Source organism: Lithobates pipiens, unplaced genomic scaffold, assembly GCF_037356315.1.
Source record: "Lithobates pipiens isolate NorthernLeopardFrog02 unplaced genomic scaffold, aLitPip1_a1.2 Scaffold_1, whole genome shotgun sequence".
Lineage (NCBI taxonomy): Eukaryota > Metazoa > Chordata > Amphibia > Anura > Ranidae > Lithobates > Lithobates pipiens.
Genome location: NW_027507685.1, coordinates 196701455 through 196728985, shown reverse-complemented (window position 1 = coordinate 196728985; position 27531 = coordinate 196701455). Strand labels below are relative to the sequence as shown.

The following is a 27531-nucleotide window of genomic DNA, read 5'->3' as shown; positions in this document are numbered from 1 at the left end:
TGTGACTGGACAGTGAAAGGAGAAGCTACACAGTCATGAGCTCTTCTCTCTTTCACTCTGCTTTCTCCTTCTTTCAGCATGTTTCTTGTCAGCACATTCATTTTTTGGTGCCTTGTTCTGCTGCTTCTCACACTCTAGCCCTGCTTTACAGGCACTTCAGGAGGCCGATATCAAGTCAAATTCAGGTACTTAGAGTGACTGCATTTAAACAATACAATTAAAGTGGTTGCAAACCTAGGTACACCACTTTTACCTACAGGTAAGCCTATAATAAAACGTACCTGTAGGTACTGGAAATATCTCCTAAACCTGTATGGTTTAAGAGATATTTACCATATACGCTTGCTACGACTCCATCAGCACATGCGCACTGAAGAAAAGGCATTTCTGAAAGGGCCCGTGCCATTACCGTTGGCGCAGGAGTGACGTCATGCCAGTCATAGACCTGGAGTCCACGGCCCTGGAAGGAAGAGGGCTAAAGATGGATGCAGCCACCAGCAGGGACATCGCGGGCCTCGTTTGCAGGTAAGTTCCACCTTCATCTGGTCTTCTTTTGGTTCGCGGGCTCTGGCCATCTGATTGGCCAGAGCCATGATAATGCACCAGGCATGGCACAGAGCTCTGAAGGTATACCATTCCTTCAGAGCAAATGTGCCAGTGACGTTACCGGCTGCTGCTCGCTGGAATATATCCTAAACGGTGCAAATTTAGGAGATATTCATTTTACCTACAGGTAAGCCTTAATATAAGTGTTTACTACCACTTTAATCCATCTAACCACCTCCCATTTTTTTGGGGGGGGGTTTTTTGGGGGGGGGGAGTGGGTACCTTTTTCTGACAGGTACCTGCTCTCACTTTCACAATCCTTGCCTAGGAAAGAATTACTTAAGCTTGCTTGCCCCCTCCCCCCGCAACCTCCTGGGACATGTCACACATCTCAGGAGACTGCGGGACCAGTCTTGTGCATACGCAGCAGGTAGTCACAGCCCTCCCTTGAAGCCAAGTTGGTGACACCAGGGATCAGAAGACTGAAAAAACAGCCACGGCGAAGACAGCACTGGACTCCTGGACTGGTAAGTGTTTGTTCCTTTAAAGTCAGCAGCTATTTGTAGCTGCTGACATTTATTTTGACTGGAAAGCTTTTAAGAAAGCTTTCTATTAAAACATGTGCAGCAGTACTTAATCATAAGTACATCTGCATGTACCATTTTCTCCCTCCCACAAATGCCTCTTGATCCTTCCAGTGAAGTCCACCTAGTGCAGCTTCTTATGGTGAGGGGGCAACGATGCTGCACTGCTCCTGAAGTTAGAGCAGAGTTGCCACTCTGAATCAGGCTGTGCTTTCTCTTGCTGCATTGGGATGAAATATGTTGCAGAGGGTGTGACTATCAGCATTGCCATTGCTGATTCACAATCCTGCTCATCAGTTAACACCTGTCCACTCCTAGTCCTGCCCACTGCTGTCTTGATGCACAGCCTCTTTTGCTGGAACTTTCTCACTGTGAGCTGCAGTGTCTGGTAGGGGGGTGTGTGAGACACCAATGAAGGAGGATTTGGCTGTCAGGGAAGGTAAAGGAAGTTTTTATTCACTTTATGAGGTTTGTGCATTACATATTAACTGGATTTTGGATGTGTTTAGACTATCATACAGGAGCCTTCAGTTGTACATTAATGTATTGTATATATAAAAATAATTTGGCATATAATGTTTTAGAAACTCCATACCTCAATTAAATAGCTACTAAAATGACAAAAGATTTTCCTTCCCCCAAAAAACTTTTTAATTTATGATCACTTATTTTATTCTTGTGCATCTGAAAAATCTGACATTTAATGATCTTTTAACATTTGTAGGATATTTGATTTAAAGTGGTTGTAAATCTCTGAAATGAAATATTACAAAGCATATCCTTCTATAGTGTGTACTTGCCTGAATCCAAAGCACCTGCTGTGAGTTCTGTCTGCTCTCTCATTCTTCTGCTATCACTATGGGTCACTTCTGACAGTCTATGACCGGGGTCGGAAAGCCGTCGATCGCAATCTACTCATCAACCACGGGCAGCCAATGGGCAGATTGTGGACAGTCTGGTTTTGCTGGTCTTTTTCCCCCAGCCTCCGCTGCTCTCACTGCAAAGCAGAGAATGGGAGGCAGCACAGTACAGGATGGAGGAAGGGAGCCGCTTCAGTTAACCTTTCGGGTTAACCAGCAGGGGCCTGGATGCTAGGACGCTGGGCAGTCCTAGTGACCAAACACCAGCTTGTTAATGTGAAAAGTTAAGTTAAAGTTTGGGAGCTTCAACACTCCATCCAATACTCTGCAGCCTCTTGCTTTCCGCTCTGCTGCACACCTATTTAAGGTAGGAGAGTGCTAACTACACTGGTAAGTGCTTGTGGAGGGGGCTGATGTGAAGGGGGCAAAAAAACTGCGGGGGGGGGGGGGGGGGTGGAGGACAATGCTTTTGGAGGGGCACAGGACACTGCTATGGGGGGCAGGGGGCACCAGGGCCGTCTTTAAGGAAGGGCAAAAGGGGCAGCTACCCTGGGCCTTGTCATTGTTGTGGGGTCCAAAGCAGCTGCCTCATACTTGCCAACTATGCCAGTTTAAATTTTCTTGTCCCTTTAAGTTTTAGTCCTGTGCTGTGTACCGATATCTCAGTGTGAAGTACTGGTACTAATGTTGCCCGGCTCTTCCCTATTGTTGTGTACAGATGAATCACCTGCAGACCCTGTGTTTACATGTAAAAAAATGGAATTCATATGTAAATAACTGCGGCTGGCAGCATTGATATGTAAATAAAGGCATCATTCATATGTATATCATGCTCCCCTGTAGTGAGGAGATGATGTGCTGTAACCTCTAGCAACTAATCAGTGAGCCATAATGTGTGCTGTAACCTCTAGCAACCACTCAGTAATGATATGCTTTAACTGCTGGCAACCAATCGCAATTTCTGCCTGATCTGATACAGTAAACTGATTTTAAGTCTAGCTGCTATTTATTGTATGTCTCACAGCAGGCAGAGAGTGAAATTACATGGGGGGGGGGGGGGGGGCCCTAAGAAAATTTTTGGCCAGGGTCCAATCGATATCAAAGATGGCCCTGGGGGGCACTACAGTTGGGTGAGAGGAAGTAATGTGAAGGGGGCACATCACACTGCTTTGGGAGGGGGGCAAATTACACTACAGTGGGGGTTGATGTGAAGGGGACAGAGGGCACTACTATGTGGGGGGGGGGGGGGTGGGACAATCCCAATAACCCCTGGTTGCCTATCCCTGGTCTATGTCAACATCAGACAATCCCTGAAGACAGTGCCCCCTCCTCTCCAACACACAGCGAGTGTTTTGACAGCCTCAGATGTAAATGTGTCCTTACAAGAGACTGTAAAGAAACCTGCACTCAGGTTTCATATCACACTCAGCTCTGCGCTCTATTCTGTGCTGTGTGTGACATAAGATCCCTGCATCTGACTTCTGAAGCTAAGAAATGCTGTGTATAATGTGTGCTTTAGAAGGTGGAAGAGGAGAAAGGGCCACAGATAAATTGGTACTATGTATGTAGGATGATTTGTTTTAATCTCTGTGTATCTGTGGTGAGGTTAATCACTTCAGTGGGTATATATGAGGGTTTACAACCACTTTAAAAAATGTATTATGGACAAGCCAGTTTAGGCTGAGAAAAATCAGTCAATGACATTACTTGAAAGGAGACTAGATGTTTGCAACAATATTACTCTTTCTCCAGTCACAGCTTTGTGAAATCAATTAAAAATTACATTTCGTTAATATTTCCACCATTCATTCTTTTTTTTTTTTTAAGCAGGTTTGATTTTTCTGCCATGTATCCATGGCTCATGTACCCAAATGCAGGCCTGGATCTCATTGCTATGGAACAGTGGGGCAGATAGGTAGCCCAGTAGTAGAACCTTAAAGTGAATCCATCCTCAGTTTTGATACCTCTCTGAGGAGGTTCCAAACCTCTCCGACTTGCTGGACAGTTACACCTCCCTATCTGAGGCAGTAAACCACAAATTCGAAAAATACCCCTAAACTGGAGTGCATCCTTGCTAGTCGGAGAGGGCTTCTATGTTTAGAGACTCCTCTGGAAGGTATGAAGGCTCAAAACCTAAGGCTCAATTCAGTAAGCTATAGGACACGTGTTATTTGCAATAATGATCATTAATTTGGGTTAGGTAACTTTTGTTTTTATTTGTGAAAAAAAAGGATAATTATGGCAAATAATGATCAGTATAGATTAGTGAATTGAGGCTATATTACCTTCTAAAAATCATACAACATTTTGCAGTTATTCCCATATTTGTCCACAAAACATTATTACTGCTGACAGGACTTGGTTGCATTACCAGATTTTATCAGCAATATGCACTGTGCTGGTTGAATCTAGAATCAGCTCTTCAGAAAAAATAATTTATGTATGAGAGTCCGGGTCAGAGAATGGGGAATTTCCATTCAAACCAATTTAAATGAGGCCCATTGTGCAAGGTTTATATATATATATATATATATATATATATTACAGCATATGGAAAATGCATGCAAATCTTCCTAACAATTTGTCTGAACCTAGCACTGTGCAGAATTACACACAACACCCATTGCTATAATACATACATCTTTCACAGGTACGTATGTACTCTATACATTCATTATTACATATGTAATTATATATATCATCATATATCATCTCACCTCTCATCGGTAGATGTAGGACAAACAGTTCAATACTAACCCCATAAACGCACACGGAAGATAACCAAGAGTCTGCCATCCAATGCATACATTTCATGGTCTGTATAGATACCACCTTCATACACCTTGTATGAATCCATACAGTCAAATAACAAGGAATTGCTTGTCTGTAACACATACATGCTTACTCACAATGGGCCTCATTTATCAAAACTAAAGTGTTTCTGTTGCCCTTAAGTAACTTAAGATTTTTTATGCTACTTTCTAACCTGCAGTGTATAATGACAAGGAAGAACCTGAATGGTTTGCTAAGGACAACACAGTTAATTTGCACTGAGATACTTTGATAAACCTGGCCCAGTGACATTAATTGTAATTTAACTAACTTTATTCATATCTGTTTATACTAGAAACATAAGTGAATGTATATTCCTAATGAGAATTTTTTTTTATTCTCTATTTCATTGTCTTCCCTTTTCCTCCCCTACTCCTTCTTACTTTCCCCACCCTCCTGAACCATCAATCATGTTCCTCATCTCAACCACCAAACTATGTTTGGATCAATACAAATCATTCTGTGTCCTGCTTCCGCCATTTGTCAAACCTCTCCACTCTATACAAACTCAACTTGCTTTTCTCTTTTATAATTGTCTTCCTATCATCCCATCATATCCATTGACCCTACCCCCACCTCCTTAGGACTTGGAAAATGACTACAAGTGTGTATGTCCTCGGGGTTTCTATGGCAAGAACTGCGATATTAGTGCTATGACCTGTGCAGATGGTCCTTGCTTTAACGGGGGCACGTGCGTAGAAAAGAGCATCGTGGGAGGCTATGTTTGTCGCTGTCCTGTGAACTACCACGGCTCCAACTGTGAAAAGAAAATCGATCGCTGCACCAACAATCCCTGTCTGAATGGTAAGGCTGGACCAAACCTGTACAGTATCTTGTTATTCCAACTAACCAAACTATATTTGAATCCCTTGGCAATAGCCGCCACCGGCCCTTTTAAGGGTTTGCTATGCCGAGAGGGGCTTTTGGCCATGTGACCACCGTGATTGGCTGTCATATGATTGGAAAAGTCCCGATCACAAATGGCAATGGGGAACTTTCCGAGAGCTGCTGGTCACTGTGCCAGGAGCATGCAAGGCGATCGCGCTCTCAGCACAACACTGTTGGCGCTATTGCAAGCAAATATGCAACCGCTCAGCACCAAGGCTCGGCCGCCGAGAGGTCGCAAATTTGCGTGCTCTCAACAAAAAGTGCTTAATATAGTGACCAAAAGTTTAATTTATTTAATGGCAAATTCCCTTTGGAGTGTCCACCCTTAGTTCCAAAAACAACTGTGTAATCTAAATAAAAATCATAAACCAATTTTTTATTCACAATAGGAAATAGAAAACATATCAAGTGTTTAGAGTTTACTACAGTATGGCATCCCCTCTTCTTCTACCAACACTGTAAACGTCTGGGAAACTAGAACAGTTGCTGTAGTTTTGGGAGTCTTTGTTGTCCCATTCTTGCCAGATATAGGATTCTAACTGCTTAACAGTCCTGTGATTTCTTTATTGTATTTTCAGTTTCAAGATGCACCAAATATTTTCAAATGATGAAAGATCTGGACTGTAGGCAGGCTACTTAAAGCGGAACTTCCGCTTACATGCTCACCCCACCCCGGTGTCACATTTGGCACCTTACAATAGGGAACCAGCAGTAAAGCTGAAAGGCTTCAGTACTTGGTTCCATTACCAGAAGAGGCAGCAGCAGCACCCGGGAGTCGATCCGAAGATCGACTGGGGTGCAGACATCCCTGGACAGGTAAGTGCCCTAATATTAAAAGTCAGTAGCAGCAGTATTTGTAGCTGCTGACTTTTATTTTTTTTCGCCCAGGCTGGACCTCCTCTTTAAACAACTGGACTCTTCTACTGTCAAGCCATGTTTGATGTCAAAGATGCAGTATGCAGTTTAGCATTGTGTTGCTGAAATAGGCCTTCACTAAAATTACGTTGTCTGGATGTGAGCATATGTTGCTCTAAAACCTGGAAATATCTTTAAACATTGATGATGCCTTTCCAGATGTGCAAGCTGCCCATTCCATACGTACAAATGCACCCATATACCATCAGAAATGCAGCCTTTTGAACTGAGTGGTGATAACAAGCTAGACGGTCCCTCTCCTTTTTAGTCCATTAACATGGCACCCATGGTTGCCAAAAAGAATGTCAAACTTTGATTTGTCTGACCACAGAACAGTTTTCCTTTTTGTAAAAGATAATTTTAGATGAGCTTTGGCCCAGAGATGTGAGCGGAATTTCTGGATTATGTTCAGATATGGCTTCTTCTTTGCATGTTAGAGCTTAACTTACATTTTTGGATGGCACAGCAATCTGTGTTTTCATGTGGTGATTTTTGGAAGTATCCCTGAACAATTTTTAGATACAGCTTTTCACAGATTGGCCATCTTTACTTCTGAGACACTCTGGGGTTGATTTACCAAAACTGGAGAGTGCAAAATCTGGTGCAGTTGTGTATTGTAGCCAATCAGCTTCTAACTTCAGCTTGAGCAATTAAGCTTTGACAATAAAACCTGGAAGCTGACTGGCTTCTAAGCAGAGCTGCACTAGATTTTGCACTCTCCAATTTTAGTAAATCAATCCCTCCGAGTCTCTAAGATGCACTTTTTATACCCAATTATGTTACTGACCTGTTTCCAACTAATTTCATTAGCTACAAAATGTTCCTCAAGCTCTTCCTTGTTAGTACCACATAGACCCCTTTCACACTGAAACGCTGCTAAAACAGCTGCTAAAGCACCGGTCGTTTTTGTGGTGCTTTAGCTGCACTTTTCAGGTGCTAGCGGGCACTTTGGAAGAGCTGCCCATTCATTTCAATGGAGAGGAGCGTTTTTGAAGCGCTATTGATAGCGCTCCAAACACGCCCCCAAAGATGCTTGTGGGACTTTTTCTACCATCCCACAAGCGCACCTCCCGGGCGTGAAGGCACCCACTCAAATAAATGGGAGGCAGTTTTCAGGTGCTATTGTTTGTGCTAAAGTGCCTGAAAATCACCTCAGTGTAAAAAGGGTCTAAGGCCGCGTACACACGCGGGGACTGTTCGCCCAACTTTGTTCGTCAAACAGTTTGAGCGGACAGTCCGCTCAAAATTAGCATGGACGGACTTGGCCACACACAACGAACGAACAGTCCGCTGAAACTTGCGCGATGACGTGAACGGCACGTACGACGGGACTAGAAATACGACGTCCTATACACTGCAATGCAACCTTCGCCGTGTAAATCCTTTCTGAGCATGCGCGGAACTTAGTTTGACGAACAAGCCTACACACGGGCGGACTGTCCGCTCAAACCAAGTTTCAGCGGACAGTTTTACGGAATTTCCGAAAAACTTTGTTCGTCAGACTGTCCGCTGAAACTGTCCGCTGAAGCCCACACACGAGCGGACTGTCCGCCGAAACACTGTTCAGCGGACAAAGTTGAGCGAACAGTCCCCGCGTGTGTACGCGGCCTTAGTTTGGCTGCTTTTTGTTGCCCTGTCCCAACTTTTTGTAACTCATTGCTGCCATCAATTTCAAAATTACCTTTTTATTTTTTTTCTTGGAACGATACATTTTCTTAGTTTAAACATTTGATATATTTTCTAGTTCTTCTTGAAAATAAATAATCGGTTTATGAAATTTGCAAATCATTGCATTCTGTTTTTTATGTAAATTCTGTTTATTTCGCCATTGCATTATTTCCTATAGCACTCTTATAATCCAGAATATTTGATAACTGCGCTACCCAAGTTGACACACTGGGGTTTATTTACTAAAGCTAGAGAGGGCAAAAATTTGTCACATTTCTGCATAGAAAGCAATCAGCTTCTAACCTCAGCTTGCTCAGTTAAGCTTTGGAAATAAAACCTGGAAGCTGATTGGTTTCTTTGCAGAATTGTGACAAATTTTGCCCTCTCTAGCTTTAGTAAATAAACCCCACTAAATTGAATGTTGCTAAATGTTATACTGATATAACTATTTTGGCTTAATTTAGGAGGTCACTGCCTGGATGTTGGACGTAATGCGATATGCAAGTGTCGGCAGGGCTTTACCGGAGCCCGGTGTGAGATAAATATTGATGATTGTGCCAGCAATCCATGTGCCAATGGTGGGACCTGTGTGGACAGTATCAACACTTACACTTGTTCTTGCACTCTTGGTTATGGAGGAAAAGACTGCGCTCAGCGAGTTGATGCCTGCAGCTCCAGGCCCTGCCTTAATGGAGCCACCTGTTACACTCACTTTAGCGGCCACGTCTGCCAATGTCCTATGGGATATATGGGTTCCAGATGTGAGTTCCGAGTGCAGGAGCCAACCTCAGCTTCCTACTATGCCGAACCCCCTTCCAACGTAGCTCTGGCTGCTTGCTTGGGTATAATCACATTTTGTTTGCTAGCCTGTGGGCTGGTGCTGCTGATGAGAAGCATCAAAAAAGGTCTTAAAGATCAGAAGGGGATAGTGACCAATGATCTGGAGCACAAAAACAACTTAAAAGAAAAGGAGCCTTTCCTCATCTCACCACCTCATTTCAAGATGCCCAATCAGGACTGTCTGAGGGAGAAATCCCGAAGCAAGCAGAAGCTCCTGCCAACATCCGATGTGGAGGAGGACAGAGATGGGCGACGGTGAGTGATAACTATCTAAAGATTTTTAAGGGAGAACCCTACCTAGTAAGGCTAAACCCCACCATTATACATATGTAATACTAGCTTACACCAATCAGCCATAACTTTATTAACACGCACCTGCTGAGTAGGCCCCTTTTGCCACCTTAACAGCCCAAATCATGAAGGTATGAAGGCCACTAGACCTCTGAAGGTATGTGGTATCTGGCATTAAGTCCTGTAAATTGTAAGGTGGGGCCTCCATTGACTAGACTTGTTTTCCAACACATCCCACAGATGCTCGAGTGTATTGAGGAACTTGGAGGCAAACTCAACATATCAAACTTGTATTCCTCAAAACATTTTTGCAGTGTGGCACATGAATGGCAGGAACCAAGGTTTACCAGCAGAGCACTGCCCAAAGCAACACACTGCCTCCACCAGCTCTGACAAGTACCCCCTCTTACTTCCTATGGAAGTTGCCTTACAGCTGGCTTGCCAGTTCCCCCGTTACAGGTCCCAGGAGACTGCAGGACCACTGCAAAAAAGTGCAGTGCATCTTGCGCATGCACAGTGGCAAGCTGGATGTGAAGCAGCAGGAAGTCACAGCCAGCTTCCCACATCCAAAATTGCAACACTGGGTACCTAAAGTCTGGCAAAGAACCAGCCCGGGTGAGGACAGCGCTAGATCCATGACCTCATAAGTGCATGCATAATTAAAGTAAGCAGCTGCAGTATTTGTAGCTGCTGACTTCATTTTCTTTCCAGACTGAAGTACCTATTTAAGGGCCAGTTCACACTACAATTACTGTGTTCCGGATGCATTTGCGTTTTTGATGCATTCCAGTCCGTTTTTACCCTCCTTTTTTCCTTCATCTTAATTCAAGACATGTGCATTCCAATACATTTTACCACGTTCCATACAAAAAAAAAAACATTATGTTCTTTCTTTTGTTGACTGCACTGGTGTGAACTAGGGCCATTAGAATACATGGAAAACACTGTGCATGCGTGTTTGAAGCAGATTGAAAAAATGCACTGGACTGCATCTGGTTTGAACCAGCCCTAAATTTATAATTCAACCAGTCTGATCTGGGAGCTCAAAAAAACAACAAACATGTGCATTATATTGTTTATATATTTATATATATATTATATATATATATATATATATATATATTATATATATATATATTATATTTGGATGTTATTTGTGAAGTTTATTCTGGTTAAGCAGGAAAAGATAAAAGCTAATCAGAACTCCAGCCAATCTGGTTGGTTTCGCACTTTTTATGCTTTTCCTTTATTACGCCACCAGTTTTCAACCCTTCATATCTATATGTCAGGCAAAACTGTGACTGTAAAGCTTTTGGGAGTTGAAGTCATAAACGGTGGTGAAACTTACAGTGCTTCTAAAGCCTAAACATGTTTTACGTTAATGCATTCCTTGCATGAAGGTAAAAAATATTTAGACAGCAGTATGCCGCTCCCCCCTTCTTATACTTACCTGAATCCTCACTTGATCAAGTGCTGTGCCTAGCTGTACCAACTCTCTCCCTTCTCCCCGCTCTCACGGGCTTAGTTGAGGGAATGGGGGACAGGTCCAAGCAGGGCTGTATGTCTATAGATGCAGGCGGTGTGGCTTGTTAGTGAGCCATCAGGTGTACCCCCATAGCAAGTGGCAAAGAGGAGGAGCCAAGAGTGCCGGTGGGGGAGACAAGATAAGGAGGTTCAGGGCCAATTTTTGCAATTCCACTGTAAAGAGCAGGTAAGTACAAACCCAAGGGTGCACAAATCATATTACCCAATGCCTGGGACATGAAGTTCTGGGCACTGGGCAGGTGCTACATGCAGACAAGCAGTAGGGTTTACTTTATTTTCTGCCCCTTAGCGGAGCAGAAAAGCAGAGCTTGATTTGGCTGCTTAGAATGAGCTTGTACTAAATACCCAAGTGCTTCTGTGTGTGAGGGTAACCTGAAGGAATACATTTTTGTTTTTTTCTCATCGAGGTCGGTGCCTTATTAATTTGCTTGGCAGATGCGCTTCTGTTGAGTGTTAAGAGAGCCCAACACTCCCCTTTCCCGACGAGGACCCAATTGGCACTTGTCCCATTGCAAGGTCTCTCCCTTCCCTGCTAGTCCCCGGGTGTGGTGGGGGAGATAGGCAGGGAGGTGAGAAGGAGATAAACAGCGGATTATAAAAAAGCGCCATATAAAAACATTAAAAGTTTAAGTTGCCATAAATCCCTTACAATCCCAGACATTCCTTACCAGGACAAGTAGATTGTCATGAGGGACAAGTAGATTGGTACCCTGGTTTAGTCCTTTGGACAAGTAGTTTAAAAAATAAAAATAAAGCTTACAATAATTTTAACAATTACAGCTAAATCTGAAGTACACTTACACTCGTACAGAATATGTACCATTGACTTCTGTTTAATTTTTCTTATTATTAGTTCTTTTTTCAATACTGTAACCATTTAGGACATGTTTTAAAGATTGGTAAGCAGAAGTGCCACACTATTGTAGTCTGTTATTCGTAATTTTACATGCCTCTATAATAACTATGCCAATTTCTTCTTTAGAACAAAGACAGATTCTAGAAACTGCAATGCCCTGGGGAAACACCAAGATGCTCTCTGTCACTCTATATACCTGCTTCCCGGCTCCTCCGAACAGTGTGTCTTTGCAACAGAGGTAACAACCCATTCTTCCAAAGTATTATTATACTCAATTGTTATGTGCCATCTGTTTATACATATGGGAGAGATTGTTGAAAGGTACAGGAAAATTGGGGCAGCAGATCATGAAAAGTAATAGAATTTTTGTACTCACCGTAAAATCCTTTTGAGGGGTGCATTGAGGGACACTTGAAGTCCTTCACCTTTGGGTTGTACTATCACCTAAAGGAAGATTATATACTGGAAAACAAAAAATACTGTAGACCATCCCAGAAAAACCCTCATACTATGTAGCAAAGCAGCGGTGGGACCCTTCATGGACTCCGAAAAAAGGAATAGGGTGTGTACAAACATCCTATTTTCTTCTCATCCATTGAGGGACACAGGAATTCTTTCACCTTCGGGATGTCTAAGCCCTTGTACACACGGTCGGAGAATCTGTCGGAATGAGTCTTATCAGACCGCGTCGTCAGATAATCCGACTGTGTGTGGTATGCATCGGACTGATTCCGTACGAATCTCCGTCCGATCCAAATTTCCAACATGTTGGAAATATTTCCCGACCAACTGGGCCGGACGGACCTAATCCGTTTATGTGTAGAGCATTTTGATCGGACCAAGTGCCACGCATGCTCAGATCAAATTCCTACATCAAAGCTATTGGCTACTAGCCTGAATATAGTCCCATCGTAACGAAATTACGTCATCACGTTCTGAAAGATCGGATTTTTCGCCAACTTGGCCCGACCGTGTGTATGCAACAGTTTCGGACACAATCCGTCGGACTAAATCCGACGGGCAAAATCCGACAGATTTGGTTGGCAAAATCTCCGACCGTGTGTACGTGGGCTAAAAGCCATCCAACTGAGGGGTGGGCTACAAAGCAAACAGGCCCAAAAAAACAACAAAAAAATGGGGACTGCCTGCAGCTCAAAGCATCAGATAAAACCATAACATCCACTTAGTGGAACTCAAAGAAAGTATGAACAGAAAACCAGATGGCAGCCTTGCAATTCTAGGAAACAGTTGCTTGGTGCTGAAATGCCCAAGAAACACTAAATGATTTAATAAATTATGCAGACAGGAAAGAGTAGAGCCGGCCATTGAGACCACAAGCTTGGTTAATGCTCTGTCTGTGCTACCTTGCGATGGTGTAACAAGAAGCTGGCACACCTTTACAGGGACCATACAGGATGACAAATAGGTAATCAGTCTTGTTGAAAGAAGCTGTGGTTGGATAAAAAAAAAAAAGACACTCCCAGCTGGAACCACATCTAGATAATGGAGGGAAACTTTCTTTTAGTAAACTGAAAGGGGTAAGAGGGATGGAAGAACAATGAACTGGTTGAGGTGAAAGAAAGAAACAACCTTTGCCAGGAAGGAAGTCCTGGGCCTCAACACAACCACATTCTTATACAAGACCAGAAATTGTTTCTTCCAGAAGTAGATCGCCAGGTCAGACACCTCACAGAAGTGATGGACAAAAAGAATACCTCCTTATGGGTGAGGATAGAGAGAGAAGAATGTCAAGTGCCGACTTCTGAAGTGCAGACAGAATCAGATACAAACTCACTGTAAAAGATCTTAATAAAAGACTGAGAGGTCAGCTGTCTCTGAAACAAAACTGAAATGGCAGAAACAGGACATTAGACAGTACCAAGAAACTAATGCTGGTCCAGACCCAGTTGTAGGATGGAGAGGATTTATCCCATGATGAGACTCCTAGGATGCCTTCCATGTCCAACAAAAGACCTGGGAAATAGACATCCAGTTTATAACATCATTGGAATCCACAATTGATTAATGTCCTTGTCTCTCAGAACCTGGGCTTCAATGGCTATGCGTTAAAGCTAGCGACTGTGAAGCAGGGCAGTACATCGTTCCCTGAGACAGATGGTTCAGATGATCTGGTGGGGCATCCACTGGGAGCAACAGGTAAGTATACCATATCTACCTTGGCCAATATGGAGTAATGAGGACTACAGGAATGCCCATGACCTGGATCCTGCAAAACAAACAGGAAAGCATTCTAGGAAGTATCCACTGCTTTGGTTAGAGGATCTCTGTACTTGGTGATAAACCTGTTCTCACTTGTGAAACCGATCCTGAAACACCTGTGGGTGTAGGGACCATTTCTATGTGTCCAGACATTATCTACTGAGGAAGGCTCCTGCAAACTCTTGTTCCAACTCCCTAGCCATACCAAGGTACCAGCTTTCAATTAGAGTTAGAAGTAATGTCAACAGACTTACAATGTGGTAATCACCACGCTTGTATTCCATGAAGAACTACAAATCTGCCCCCGTGACTGATTTCAAAACTGACAGCTGCTGCTGCAGAGAAGAACCCCTGCATGCTGTTTGGGGGAGCAGTGTTTTCAGGATGAGGGAGTCTACTTGGCACCACAATGCATGTTAAACCCTAAATATGGGTATGGTATGTAACTTGGTCTTACAAGTGGACCTGCCTTCAAAACTCTTTTTGAGTTTTGATCTGGATAAAGGATGGCCTGTGGATGTGGTGTATCTAGCCTTTTCCAAAGCATTTGACACGATACCTATAAACTCTTAATCCACAAATTAAGGTCTATTGGTGTTGACTATAGTAAATGTACCTGGATAGAAAACTGGTTACAGGGGCGGGTGATAAACAGCATATTTTCTGAATGGTCTGGAGTTATAAGTGGAGTACACCAGGGCTCTGTCCTGGGACCAATCCTGTTTAACTTGTTCATATATGATATAGAGGTTAGGATAAATAGTTCAACGTCAGTGATTACTGACGATACTTAGATAAGTAGGACAGTAACTTCACAACAGGATATAGCAACTTCACAGGAAGACCTTGCTAAAATAGAGGGGTGGGCAAACACATGGCAAATGAGGTTCAATGTAGGGAAATGTAAAGTAATGTACTTGGGGGCTAAAAATATGAAGGCATGCTATACACACAGGGGCAAACCTCTGAGGAAATCAAAGGATGGAAAAAGATCTGGGAGTCCTAGTTGATGAAAGAGACTCAGCATTAGCATGCAGTGCCAAGCTGCAGCAAGCAAGGCCAGTAGAATATTACCATGCATTAAACAGGGTATTTACTCAGGAGATAAAGCTATAATTCTAGCACTTTACAAAACTCTGGTTTGGCCACATCTTAGCTATGCCGTCCAGTTATGGTCACCAGTCCTCAGGAAAGATGTAATGGAATTGGAGAGGGTACAGAGAAGGACAACAAAACTAATAAGGGAACCGGAGGACCTCAGTTATGAGGAACAATTACAAACAATAAATTAATTTGGAAAAAGAGATGCTTAAGAGGGAATATGATACCAATATACAAATATCCTAATAGTGATTCCAAGAGTGGGAGGAAACTATTTAGTGTCAAATCACTCAATGGAGTTGGATGAGAAATGGTTCAACCTTAAAGGTTATGGAACTCCCTTCCACAATTGGTGTTTTCAGTGGGAAGTGTCACTAATTTAAAAAAAATAAAAAAAACTTTTAAGATGGACATCTTACTGAACACAAACTACAGGGATGGATATAGGGAGTGGTAAAGACATACACACATACATGCACACACGTTGAACTTGATGGACTGCAGTTTTTATTCAACCTTACCAACTATGAGTTTGTCAAACTTTAAATACATATATAACAGCTGTTGCTATGTTTTTTTTTTTTTTATTAGCCTGCCTAGTACTGCACATTACAAAATAAGTTGAACAAAGTCTTACATTAATTCCTGCTCTCTCTTTCCTCAGGTCTAACCCTCCTCTAACACAAGAACCCGACCTCTGTCTGTACAGCTCAAGGAAATACTACCTATCTCTTCCTCACTTCCAGTAAACATTTATTTATTGAAATATTTGGACATGTACATATTTAAATAGATGTATATATATTTTTATATTTAATATCTGCTCTGCTGCTAAAAATAGAACTGCAGTAAAAAAAAAGCTAATTTCATGATACCCCAAAGACAAGATGTTTAGTTGCAGACTCCATCTGCTGGAATTTGTAGAATAAAAAAGACACTTTTTGTTCTATGTAACGAGACTGTAAAAGAGACCAAAATGTCAATCGGTTCAAAAAATGAACACCTCATCATCTCCAGCTTTGGCAATTTGCATCAAAATAAGACTGATGGACCTTTGCTTTATTTATTCAGGAGGCGTCGAGCACGTCAAGGGTGCTGGTTTTGATCCAAAGCATTTTAATTTATAGACTGTATATATGTTTATAGCCTTCCTACCTTTGTAAAAAAAAAAATAATAATAATAATTAAAAACGGACTTATTAAATGTATATTTATGCTACCCTCAAAATGTTCTTTTTGTTATGTAGTCGTGTGCTTAGGAGGAGCTTGATTTGCTGTAGGGTAGTATGGAATAAAAAACAGTTTTTACTACAACTCAAGACAGAAGTACTCCAAACAAATATATAAATACCCTTTTTTTCTTTTTAAGTGTTTGTTACCCCAACATTTCATATTCCTGATATGTGCCTGCTGTACCATGTAAAAGTATCCTGTTCTCTTATTATTGCTTTCTTTGTGTGAAATCCCTGGTGTTCCTGACAGTCCCTCTGCTTTCCTATTACAAACTGATGACACTAAGCAGGAGAGCACACTGTGGTCAGTTCTCTAGCTATGCTGGGTACTCAATGTACTCTCCTCCAATCATTAGACTTGTCCTGGCACGTCCCTCCCACCACTGTCCCTACACAGCCTTTCACTGGGAAGCTCAGTGCACTGTTGCTTACCCTCCCTCCCCCCCCAGCTCTTATGCAGCTGTGAACAGAGAGAATGTGATCACTTATAAAAAAGGAAAAATGGCGTTTATGTTTTTTTGTATTTAAACACAAATGTTTTTCCTTTTAAACTGAATGGGTTGTTTTACAAGGTGATCGTTTACAATCACTTTAAGTATTTCTTGTTGTTGTGAAATAATTTGTCAATCTAGACCATCCACTGTCAACCAAAGTTCCATGAGACCCTAGGGTTCCTCTGTAGGTTGCTAAGGGTTCCTTTAGTTGATTAACCAGGTCCAACGCCACTTGAGAGTGTCAATGGCATCACACAGATTTTTTTTTAAGCTGTCTGTAGGGGCGGCTTTATGGCCATTACTGTGGGCATTCTTTCCACTGACCACCAATGTAATAGGAAACTCTTCCCACTGACCACCAATTGATTTGTTTTAGCACAAGTTTTCTGAGACCTGACAGTTATTTCAAGGGTTCTTCTTAGGTAAAAGGTTATTAAAAGCTTATTCAGACAACATTATTATGTGACATTCCCTTTATATTTATTTGCCTTGCCTGCTCTGCATACAATCCAACGGGTAGACGGGGGGCTTCACCAAAGAGTAAGCAAGAGTGGTGCCATGCAGTTAATAGAGTTGCAGACAATTTGGAATCCACCTTATACTAGGCAGCCATATGTATGGGTATGGGTGAGGGAATCACAAAACTATCTACATTACTTTAAAAACGGGTTCTTATTCTGGTTTTAGCTTTTTAACTTGTTAACTTTTTTAACTTAACTATAAAATATATGTCCAGATTTATGTGAAAAACAATACCACTAAAGTAGAAAGATCTTTATTTTGTTTGACTAAAGTGCTTTAGATTTTCTCCCTCGCTATAATGGCAAACATTAGTGTTGATTCTGTCAGTTTTACTGTGTTCCTTTTTCAAGGTGACAATGCTGTATAAATTATTTTAAATGTCAAAACAGCAGTGTCACCTTTTGCTGAGTGCTGCCACTGCAGGAGTACAAACCTGATCAGGGCATTGTAAGGAAGTAGCCCATTCCCAGCTTTGTCGCCCCGGAGCAAACAGCTAGTATCTCCTACCACGTCACACTCCTCCACCCTGGTGAATAACAGTATCAGAGAGTACCTTGCCTATAGCAGTGGGAAGGATGCAAAGGCTGCTGAGATTTAGAGTCCTAAGTGATTGATGTCATTTACACCCATTGTATTTTCCCAAGTGACTAGAAACTAAGAGTTTTGTGCTCTGCCCATGCAAGAAACAAACCTTACTCAGAAATACCTGACCTGTTTTATTTTTACTACTTTATGACAGTATGTATTTGCCACATACCTCGCTTTATTTATTTTATTCCAAGTGTTCACTAAAGTCTGCTTATTTATTAAAGGTATATTGTAATGTGCGTTTGTTTTTTTATTGCTTATGAACCTGATAATGTAAGTAAATGTTAATACATGCAATCACAAGGTATAGTGGGTCCGTGATAATGTCAGGAGCTAGGCAACCAATGAGCCTATTTTTCACTAGGTGAAGGAAAGTTGAGGGAGTCTTTGAGACTTTAAATATACCCCTAGTGTCACTTGTGTATGATTTAACAGAACATATAAGTTAAAGAGGAAGTAAACCCTGATCAGAAGATATTTCTTGGACCTACAGGTAAGCCTTAATCTAGGCTTACCTGTAGGTCAAAGTGGTTTGTAAGGGTTTACAACCACTTTAATACATGTAAAACACAATTTTATTAAATATAATTTAAAACCATATAGAAATCATAATAGACATTAGACCCCTTTCACATTGGACCGTTTTGCAGGCACTACTGCGCTAAAAATAGCGCCTGCAAACCGACCTGAAACAGCCGCTTTCACACTGGAGAGGTGCGCTGGCAAGACAGTAAAAAAAGTCCTGCTAGCAGCATCTTTGGAGTGGTTAAGGAGCGGTATATACACCGCTCCTGCCCATTGAAATCAATGGGGCAGCGCGGCTATACCGCAGGCAAAGCGCTGCTGCAGCAACGCTTTGCGGTGGTTTTAACCCTTTCTCGGCTGCCGCTAAAATGGCAGTAAAAATAGCGCAATCTTACCGCCGACGCCGCCCCAGTGTGAAAGAGGCCTAAAAGGCATAACTTAGCCCCCCCTGGGGATGCAAAAGTTGCAAGGTGTTTCAGATATGTCAGATTTTTTCAATTTTCTATGTGTTTTGCGGAAAGGACAAATCGAAAGGACACAGATCGCTTGTCTTTGTGATGTATCTAATGTCTATTATGATTTCTATGTGGTTTTAAATTGTATTTAATAAAGTCGTGTTTATTAACGTATATGTTCGGTTGAATCATACATAAGAGACACCAGGGGTAAATTTAAAGTTCCAAAGCCTCCCTTACCTTTCCTTCACCATATATATCAGGATGATACTGTAGCTCCATTAGTGTATGTTTAATCTATACTCCATTCCCTTAATTAACACTACATAGGCAGAAGAGTGACACAACCAATTTAGCAATTGAACCAGCTCTGTCACTAAGTTAAAGAAATCCAAACAGTGTCAGTCTATAAACAGGTGTATACTTACCTGTCCGACAGGTGACAAGTCCATTCTTAGCAGTCTTTCAGAACTATGGGAACCCCCCCGTTATCCAAAACTTCAGCTGCACAGGTGCCTCCCACTTGCATCCCTATTGTGTCCTGCAGAGACAGCAGTTGGCGGAAGCAATGGGGGACATGCTAACTGATGTGTCCAGAAATGTCGGATAGCAATGGTACGCCTAGGTCTGCATAGGCGCTAAGAGTAGACCTGCTGCCTGACGGAGGGGCAAATATGCAGTTTTTTCTTTTACTTGTTCTGTTCAGGTATTTTTTTTCCCCACAATTTTTTTTTCATCGAATTATGCATGTACAGTGTCTTGAAAAAGTATTTATACCCCTTGACATTGTCTATATTTTCTCATGTTACAACCAAAAACGTAAATTTATTTTATTAGGGTTTTATGTAATAAAAAAACACAAAGTGGCACATAAGTGTGAAGTGAAAGGAAAATGATTTTACATTTTTTTTACAAATAAATATCTGAAAAGAGTGGCGTGCATTTGTATTCAGCCCCCTTTACTCTGATACCCCTAACTAAAATCTAGTGGAACCAATTGCATTCAGAAGTCACCTAATTAGTAAAAAGTCCACCTGTGTGCAGTTCAATCTCAGTATAAATACAGGTGTTCTTTGAAGCCTTCAGAGATTTATTGGAGAACCTTAGTGAACAAACAGCATCATAAAGGCCAAGGAACACATCAGAGAGGTCAGGGATAAAGTTGTGGAGAAGTTTAAATCAGAGTTAGATTATAAAAAGAAAAGCCCAAGCTTTGAACATCTCACGGAGCACTGTTCAATCCATTATCCGAAAATGGAAAGAGTATGGCACAACTGCAAACCTACCAAGACACAGACATCCAATTAAAACTGACAGGCAGGGCAAGGAGAGCATTATTCAGAGAAGCAGCCAATAGGCCTGTGGAAACTCTGGAGGAGCTGCAGAGATTCACAGCTCTGGTGGGAGAATTGGTCCACAGGATGACTATTAGTCGTGCACTCCACAAATCTGGCCTTTATGGAAGAGTTGCAAGACGAAAGTCATTGTTTATAGAAAGCAGTAAGAAGTCCTGTTTGCAGTTTGTGAGAAGTCATGTGAGGGACACAGAAAACATGTGGAAGAAGGTGCTCTGGTGAGATGAGACCAAAATTGAACTTTTTGACCTAAAAGAAAAACGCTATGTGTGAAAACTGAGGCCGCGTACACACGGGCGGACTGTCTGCCCAACTTAGTCCGCTGAACAGTGTTTCAGCGGACAATCCACTCGTGTGTGGGCTTCAGCTGACTTTTTCAGCGGACAGTCTGACGAACAAAGTCCTACGGAATTTCCGTAAGACAGTCCGTTCAAACTTGGTTTTGTCCGTCCAAACTTGGTTTCAGCGGACAGTCCGCTCGTGTGTAGGCAAGTTGGACGGACTAAGTATGGCGCATGCTCAGAAAGGGTTTACATGGCCGAAGGTTGCATTGCAGTGTATAGGACGTCGTTTTTCTAATCCCGTCGTACGTGCTGTCATCACGCACGCTTTCAGCGGACTGTCTGCTCATCATGTGTGGTCAAGTCCGTTCATGCAAATTTTGAACGGACTGTCTGTCGGATTGTCTGCCGAACTTAGTTGGGCAGACAATCCGCCCGTGTGTACGCGGCCTAACACTGCACATCACCCTGAACACACCATCCCCACCATGAAACATGGTGGTATGGTGGTGGCAGTATCATGTTGTGGAGCTTTTCTTCAGCATGGACAGGGAAGCTGGTCAGAGTTGATGGGATGATGGATGGAACCAAATACAGGGCAATCTTAGAAGAAAACCTGTTAGAGTCTGCAAAAGACCTCAGACTGGGGTGGAAGTTCACCTTCTAGCAGGACAATGACCCTAAACATACAGCCAGAACTACAATGGAATGGTTTAAATCAAAGCATATTCATGTGTTAGAAGGCCCAGTCAAAGTCCAGACCTAAATCCAATTGAGAATCTGTGGCAAGACTTGAAAATTGCTATTCACAGATGCTCTCAATCCAATCTGACAGAGCTTGATCTATTATGCAAAGAATGGGCAAAAATGTCACTCTCTAGATGTGTAAAGCTGGTATAGACATCCCCAAAAAGACTTGCAGCTGTAATTGCAGTGAAAGGTGGTTCTACAAAAGTATTGACTCAGGGGGGCTGAATACAAATGCACGCTGCACTTTCCACATATTTGTAAAAGATTTGTTAGAAAGGACGAGCCTTTATGTGTGTTTTAATCTATCTGATCAAAAAGCCATAACTTCCCTTCTAATAAATTTAGATGGGATTCAATCAAACTGAGGCGATCGTCCAGGACGGAAAATTATCAACCGTTTTACCTTGACCCACAGCACTGAGATTTTGAATGAGCAGTTTATGAGATTCCAAGATGGAAAACAGAGATGTGATCGATAACTCATGATCAAAAGTTATGACTGTATCTTAACTATTGATAAAAATCCACTTCCCCATGTATGACAGTCGAAAGAGTTGTCAATTATAGATGACATATTGGAAGATATTGATCGGAAAAGAAATCAATCTGATTGTTGAAGTGTATATGACCCCTATAATGCACAATGAATCTTCAAAGAGTTGATGCTGTCTGAATTGGTTGAAAGCAGAGCTGACAAAAGAGGCGTCAAAGCTGAAATAATAAAGAACTAGTGGCAAAGAAATGATGTGTCTAATACAATAATGCATGAACAGAATTGCAAATTCTTCAGCATGAAAGAGTATATATGCTGAATATATTTCCACTGTACATTCAGCTGATTCCCTGGAGTTTAGGTTTCAAGGACGCAGCTTTAAAAATAAAATATAACCTAAATTGATCCTCACATCTGCCTAATGCATCTCCAGCTGCTTGCAGTCAATTATTCATTATATAAACATTCTGAACCTTTTGTGGAAAGTGCAGGGGATGGCAGCTGAACTCTTCAAAGAAAAGCAGGTTGGCTGAAGTTTTGTTTTGTGAAGAAAACCATCCCCAGCCAATCTCTGATAAGCAGACAATTAGGGTCAGTGATGATGTACATCTACTGTACTGCACATTTTTCGTACAGACACCCTCATATGCCATGGCGTTTAAATTAGTGGCTCAGCAATGCAGGCTAGCTACCTGTATCTACAGAACATGACTTGTTGGTGGGCCATAAGAATAGTTTTAGGACACACACAGAAATGTTTTCTATGTTCAAAGACAATGATGAAGGTTTTATCAGCTTGCACAAACTACAGCAAGCTGTGCAAGCACTATCAGCAAGCTGGTCCAGCACCCAATGCTGAATATCGTGTATTTAGGGCCTTTTCATATGGTCATCTTCCATTCTGATCAGATCCTAGCAGAACGGGGTGGCTGAAAGGTCTGTGTCTGCTCAGTTTATGCAGAGCGGACATGGACAGATCCTACCCTGCTTCATGGGCGGCTGAGTGTAAATGGCCTCTGCTGTCCATTTACACCCGGCTGCCTCCGATCCAGTCTACCCAAACAGAAGAGGATGCAGTTCTCCTTTATTATTTTAGCAAGCCTGATCAAACTCAGAGGTATGCGGAATGTAAACAGACACAAGTTGTTTACAACTGCCAGTCCATGCTGCAAAGTCCAGTTATAGGTGGGGCAGTGGTCATTTGCTTGTACTGATTAAATTACATAAAGTGTCTGTAAAAGCAAAATATTTACAAACATTAGGTGGCGCTACACATCATATCCTCTCACAAAATATTTTTAAAGTAAAAAAAAAAAAAAAGTGACCAAATATCAAAAGCAATTCTAAGTAACAAATGGTCCCAAAACAAAAAGTGTTTGCTAAAAGTCAACAATAATGTCCATATATCTTCAATGATAAATATCAATCTTCATGTAGTATTGAGTGTGTTACTCCTGCGTGTAGAAATATAGGGTGCTCTTAGGTGTATTTGTGATCTATATACAGTATCTCAGAAAAGTGAGTACACCCCTTACATTATTGTAAATATTTTATTATATCTTTTAATGTGACAACACTGAACAAAATACACTTTGCTATAATGTAAAGTAGTGAGTGTACAGCTTGTATAACAGTTTAAATTTGCTGTCCCCTCAAAATAACTCAACACAAAGCCATTAATGGCTAAACCACTGGCAACGAAAGTGAGCCCAACTTGGACATTTTAACTTAGGGGTGTACTCAAAGTGTCAATATTTTGTGTGGCCACCATTATTTTCCAGCACTGTCTTAACCCTCTTGGGCATGGAGTTCACCAGAGCTTCACAGGTTGCCACTGGAGTCCTCTTCCACTCCTCCATGACCACATCACAGAGCTGATGGATGGTAGAGACCTTGCGCTCCTCCAACTTCCATTTGATGATGCCCCACAAATGCTCTATAGGGTTTAGGTCTGGAGACATGCTTGCCCAGTCTATCACCTTTACCCTCCGCTTCTTTAGCAAGGCAGTGGTTGTCTTGGCGGTGTGTTTGGGGGAATCATGCTCTGCTTCAGTAAGTCACAGTACATGTTGGCATTCATGCTTCCCTCAATGAACTGTAGCTCCCCAGTGCTGGCAGCACTCATGCAATCCCAGACCATGAGACTCCCACCACCATGCTTGACTGTAGACAAAACACACTTGTCTTTGTCCTCCTCACCTGGTTGCCGCCACACACACTTGACACCATCTGAACGAAATAAGTTTATCTTGGTCTCATCAGACCACAGGACATGGTTCCAGAAATCTATGTCCTGTGGTCTGCTTGTCTTCAGGAAACTGTTTGCAGGCTTTCTTGTACATCATCTTTAGAAGGGGCTTCCTTCTGGGATGACAGTCATGCAGACCAATTTGATGCAACCCCTTCAGCCTCTGCAGCAATACTGGCAGCACTCATACGTCTATTTCCCAAAGACAACCTCTGGATATGAAGCTGAACAAGTGCAATCAACTTCTTTGGTCGATCATGGCGAGGCCTGTTCTGAGTGGATCCTGTCCTTTTAAACCGATGTATGGTCTTGGCCATCATGCACAGCTCAGTTTCAGGGTCTTGGCAATCCTCTTATAGCCTAGGCCATCTTTATGTAGAGCAACCGTTCTTTTTTTCAGATCCTCTGAGAGTTCTTTGCCACAAGGTGCCATGTTGAACTTCCAGTGACCAGTATGAGAGAGTGAACATGATAACAAAATTTAACACACCTGCTCCCCATTGACACCTGAGACCGTGTAACACTAATGAGACACATGACACCAGGGAGGAAAAATGGCTAATTGGGCCCAATTTGGACATTTTCACTTAGGCCGCGTACACACGGGCGGATTGTCTGCCCAACTAAGTTCGGCAGACAATCCGTCAGACAGTCCGTTCAAAATTAGCATGAACGGACTTGATCACACACGATGAGCAGACAGTCCGCTGAAAGCGTGCGCGATGACGTGTACAGCACGTACGACGGGACTAGAAAAACGACGTCCTATACACTGCAATGCAACCTTCGGCCGTGTAAACCCTTTCTGAGCATGCGCCATACTTAGTCCGTCCAACTTGCCTACACACGAGCGGACTGTCCGCTGAAACCAAGTTTGGATGGACAAAACCAAGTTTGAACGGACTGTCTTATGGAAATTCCGTAAGACTTTGTTTGTCAGACTGTCCGCTGAAAAAGTCAGCTGAAGCCCACACACGAGCGGATTGTCCGCTGAAACACCGTTCAGCGGACTAAGTTGGGCAGACAGTCCGCCCGTGTGTACGCGGCCTCAGAGTGTATTCACTTTTGTTGCCAGTGGTTTAGACATTAATGGCTGTGTTACATGAAAAGATATAATAAAATATTTACAAAAATGTGAGGGGTGTACTCACTTTTGTGAGATACTGTACATTCACTAAAACCTTTGGGATAAATTCGCTATAACAGCTTCAACTCCTCTAAAAAGGCTGTCCACAAGGTTTAGGAGTGCATCTATGGCAATGTTTGACCATTCTTCCAGAAGAAAATTTGTAAGGTCAGGCACTGATGTTGGTGAGAAGGCCTGACTCGCAGCCTCCCCTCTAATTCACCCCAAAGGTATCGGGTTGAGGTCAGGACTATGCAGGCCAGTCAAGTTCCTCCAACCCAAACCTGCTCATCCATGTCTTTTATGGACCTTGCTTTGTGCACTGGTGCGCAGTCATGTTGTAACAGGAAGGGACCATCCCCAAACTGTTCCCACAGTTGGGAGCATGAAATTGTACAAAATGTCTTGGTATGCTGACGCCTTAAGTGTTCCCTTTACTGGAACTAAGGGGCCAAGCCCAACCCCTGAAAAACAAATACAATTTGGAGCAGTGCTACAAAGCAAGGTTCATAAAAACATGGATGAGCGGGTTTGGGGTGGAGGAACTTGACTGGCATGCACAGAGTCCTGACTTCAACCCGTTAGAACACTTTTGGGATGAATTTGAGCGGAAACTGCAAGCCAGACCTTCTCATCCACATCAGTGGCTGACCTCACAAATGTGCTTCTGGAAAAATGGTCAAACATTCCCATAGACACACTCCTAAACCTTGTGGACGGCCTTCCCAGAAGAGTTGAAGTTGTTATAGCTGCAGAGGGTGGGCCAACACAATACTGAACCATACGGACTAAGACTGGGATCCTATTAAAGTTTATGTGCGTGTAAAGGCAGGTGTCCCAATACTTTTGAGTATATAGTGTATAGCAATGTGGAGCCATTGCTGACATCAATATTTGTTCCCACACAGAGTGCTGATTACTATAAAAATGTGGATGTCGCGTTGCTCAGATGATGTGCTTAAATAACCAAATAGAAATCAAAGTTAATAAAAAAGATGCAAAGATAAAATACCCTGGCATTAACAGCGCTTGAAACACATATAACCAAAGATGTTAAAGTGCAAAAGTGCACTTTAAAATCTTTGGTTATATGTGTTTTAAGCGCTGTTAATACCAGGGTATGTTATTTATATTTTATCTTTGCATCTTTTTAAATTATTTACTTTTATAACAGCAGCTACAGTGCGCTGACAACTTTTTTCCATTCTGAGCGCTTGAATGAGTAATACGTTGGGTTTCTGATACTTTTAGAAATCAAAGTTACCAATAATTAGTGCAACTGTATCCACAGCAATACGTTATTATCAAACTTAATGATACAAACATTTTAAATAAAGTCCATATAGTGAAATGCATGTGCTATGGTTATACATATAAAATAAAATGAAAATGCATGTGATCCAATGTGTTAAATTGTGCCAAAAAAAAGGGGGGTACAGTGATTACTCCCTCCTTATGCATTTCCCAATGGGTGCCTGAATTCCTCATAAACTTTGTGCCACCCATGTCATATAGTGCATATGTGATTACAGGGCCAATTCTAGGGTCACAGACGCCTGGGTGCAGAAATATTTCTGGCGCCCCCACATGGGTGTGGTCATCTTACTAACTCCTCCCCTTTACAAATATTTCTATGGCTACAACTCAAACACAGAGATGCTCCCCTAAGAAGTCTTCATTACCCTAGGATCCTCCCATGATTTTTTAACAATAAAGAAAATTAGTACACTAATGGGACCGGGAGGGTGGTCTCTCTAATGCACACAGAGACGGCTTCTGTTAGAGAGTCTATTAGAAAGAGCCCCCAGACATACTGTAGACATGATATATGAGATGGTCAGACTGCAGACATAGTACAGATAGGGACCCCCACAGAGTCCCCCCACAGCAGGTGTCCCCCATCAGATCCCACCACAGCTGGTGTCCCCATCAGAGTCCCCCCACAGCAGGTGTCCCCCATCAGATCCCACCACAGCTGGTGTCCACCATCACAGCCCCCCCACAGCAGGTGTCCCCCCCACAGCAGGTGTCCCCCATCAGATCCTCCCACAGCTGGTGTCCCCCATCAGAGTCCGCCCACAGCAGGTGTCCCCCATCAGAGCCCCCCCCCCCACAGCAGGTGTCCCCATAGATCAGTACCTGTCCAATAGATCCATCATCCCTGTAGCTCGGATGCGCTGGGAGCAGAAGCACGTTGCAGGGGGGTGGGGCATACGTGGCATCTTTGGTTACTAGGAGAGTGGCACTCGTAGAGCATTTCTGGGAGTGCACTGGATTGGCAGCAGCTCCGGCCAACCCAGAAGCCGCTCATCACAC

At 42.5% G+C, this 27531-nt stretch overlaps 1 protein-coding gene across 1 annotated transcript in view; it reads left to right on the top strand.

Moving 5' to 3' along the window:
- The window catches only part of DLL3 (delta like canonical Notch ligand 3), a 58829-nt gene extending 40608 nt beyond the window's left edge, over positions 1 to 18221 (top strand). Inside the window, exons 6-9 of the mRNA XM_077479834.1 lie at positions 5407 to 5626; positions 8758 to 9388; positions 11952 to 12063; positions 15811 to 18221. Of these exons, the coding sequence (XP_077335960.1) occupies positions 5407 to 5626; positions 8758 to 9388; positions 11952 to 12063; positions 15811 to 15816 (969 nt within the window). The 3' untranslated portion in view covers positions 15817 to 18221. The remainder of the gene's footprint in view (positions 1 to 5406; positions 5627 to 8757; positions 9389 to 11951; positions 12064 to 15810) is intronic.
- The last annotated feature ends 9310 nt before the right edge of the window (positions 18222 to 27531 follow it).